The 1,643-nt window shown below is 53.7% G+C and overlaps 1 protein-coding gene across 1 annotated transcript in view; it reads right to left on the bottom strand.

Moving 5' to 3' along the window:
* DLG5 (discs large MAGUK scaffold protein 5) overlaps positions 1–1,620 on the bottom strand; it is a 271,602-nt gene extending 269,982 nt beyond the window's left edge. Inside the window, exon 1 of the mRNA XM_019502360.1 lies at positions 1,295–1,620. Within this exon, the coding sequence (XP_019357905.1) occupies positions 1,295–1,604 (310 nt within the window). The 5' untranslated portion in view covers positions 1,605–1,620. The remainder of the gene's footprint in view (positions 1–1,294) is intronic.
* Positions 1,621–1,643: the final 23 nt, after the last annotated feature.

The raw sequence follows: 1,643 nt of genomic DNA, 5'->3' as shown, positions 1-1,643 counted from the left end.
TTTTTTTTTTTTTTTTTTTTTTTTTTTAAGGCTTGGGGAATTCTAAGAGTCCAACGTTATCTATATACAAGGGAGGTTTCAGCCAAAAATATGCTGACCATTATTCTCATCACACAAAAAGTTATGGGCCTCCCTATGCAAAGAACCAAGTACCCTCAACTCCCACTGATATCAGACTACGTAATAATAGAAGTGTTGAGATCTGTTGCTCAAGTTTATTCTCCCCCCCCCCCATGCTGTAGGGGCCTTAGAAGAGTCCGTACAATATAAAAATGGAAACGTGCAACGTTTTTTGTATTATTATTATTACCAATGCACACAGCTAACATCATCATTAAAAATAAAAAGAGAATGTCAAGTAGGATTGTGTATATGATAAACATTTTCCAGGTGGAACACCCAGGATTAAAAGAAGTAATTTAGTTTGCCTCATTACTGTCCTAAGAAAATGACCTGGGTTACATGAACCAGGAAGCCTCCCATGTATAGTTTCCTGCCTGGTCTACACCCACATCTACTGTATTTTTCCCCCTTCTTGCCAAACTTGATATTCAGTATAAGATATGGTAGCTAGGCTTCAAAGTAAAAGGACCCTCCCTAGGAAATCTGTGTGGGATTCTTCTCTCCCCCTGAAGGTTAACACTAGTTGCTCCTCTTCTTTCCTCACAACAAGGAGTTATGACAGGACTGCTCCAAATGGAGCAACTAGGTCCCACGTTTACCACTCTCCTCAAACACTGGGTGCACGCATCCCCAGTTTTGCCAGGCCAGGCTAAACCAATAGAAGCAACTTGCAACAGGAACAACCATTTCCCAGCTGCCATTAGCAATCAAAAAGACTTTAACTGGTTTAGCAGCAGCAGCTTCAGCAGAGTTTCGGGCCAAGACACAGCAGGCAGAACAAGACTGTGGAAACAGGTAGTCTTCCCTGAGGCCGGTTTCGGGACCCTGGCACAGCAGTAGTGACTGCACGCAGGCAACTAGTGTGCAACTAAAGGAGGCAAAGCCCAGGTGCTGGCAGCAAGGAGGAAGGGGATATGGGAACAGAAACAAACTGAAAACAAACGGGGTGAAGAAAATAAGGCGGCAAGGAGGTACCTGCACAGCTGCTTCCAGAGACGGAGGGATCTGCCCCTCACATGCTGGCGAACCACACTGCAGCCTCCCTGACACCCTCCCAGCCCCGCCAAGGCCTTCTCTGCCCGGCAGCAGGCAGGACAGGGCAGCCCGGCTGCTCCTCCCCGAGCCCCGACCCGCCGCGGCTGCGGGGTCCTCCAGGCCCAGCGCCACTCACCCGCCGCCTCGCCGGCCGGCGCGCCCGCCGCCCCGTTCAGGTAGAGGATGGAGAGCAGGTGGGGCTGCGTCTTCTCCAGGGCCACGCGCAGGTCCTGGAAGTGGTCCCGCTCCTTGGCGAGCAGCAGCCTGAGGAGCAGCTCGGCCTTGCCGGGGGCCGCTCCCGCCCCGGCTTCCTCCAGCTCCAGCAAGTCGTGGGGGCCGAGGGCGCCGGCCGCCTGCAGCAGCTCCACCACCGCGTCCACCTCGCTCATGGCCTGGGCCAGCGCGGGCCGGCACTGTGCGAGCAGCTCCTTGTGTTTGGGCTCCATGGCCGCGCCGCGTCTCCCTCCCTCCCGCTGCCCGCCCGC

Source organism: Gavialis gangeticus, unplaced genomic scaffold (genome assembly GCF_001723915.1).
Source record: "Gavialis gangeticus isolate Ggan-Ray unplaced genomic scaffold, GavGan_comp1, whole genome shotgun sequence".
NCBI classification, from domain to species: domain Eukaryota; kingdom Metazoa; phylum Chordata; order Crocodylia; family Gavialidae; genus Gavialis; species Gavialis gangeticus.
This window is presented reverse-complemented; position numbering and strand designations above follow the sequence as displayed.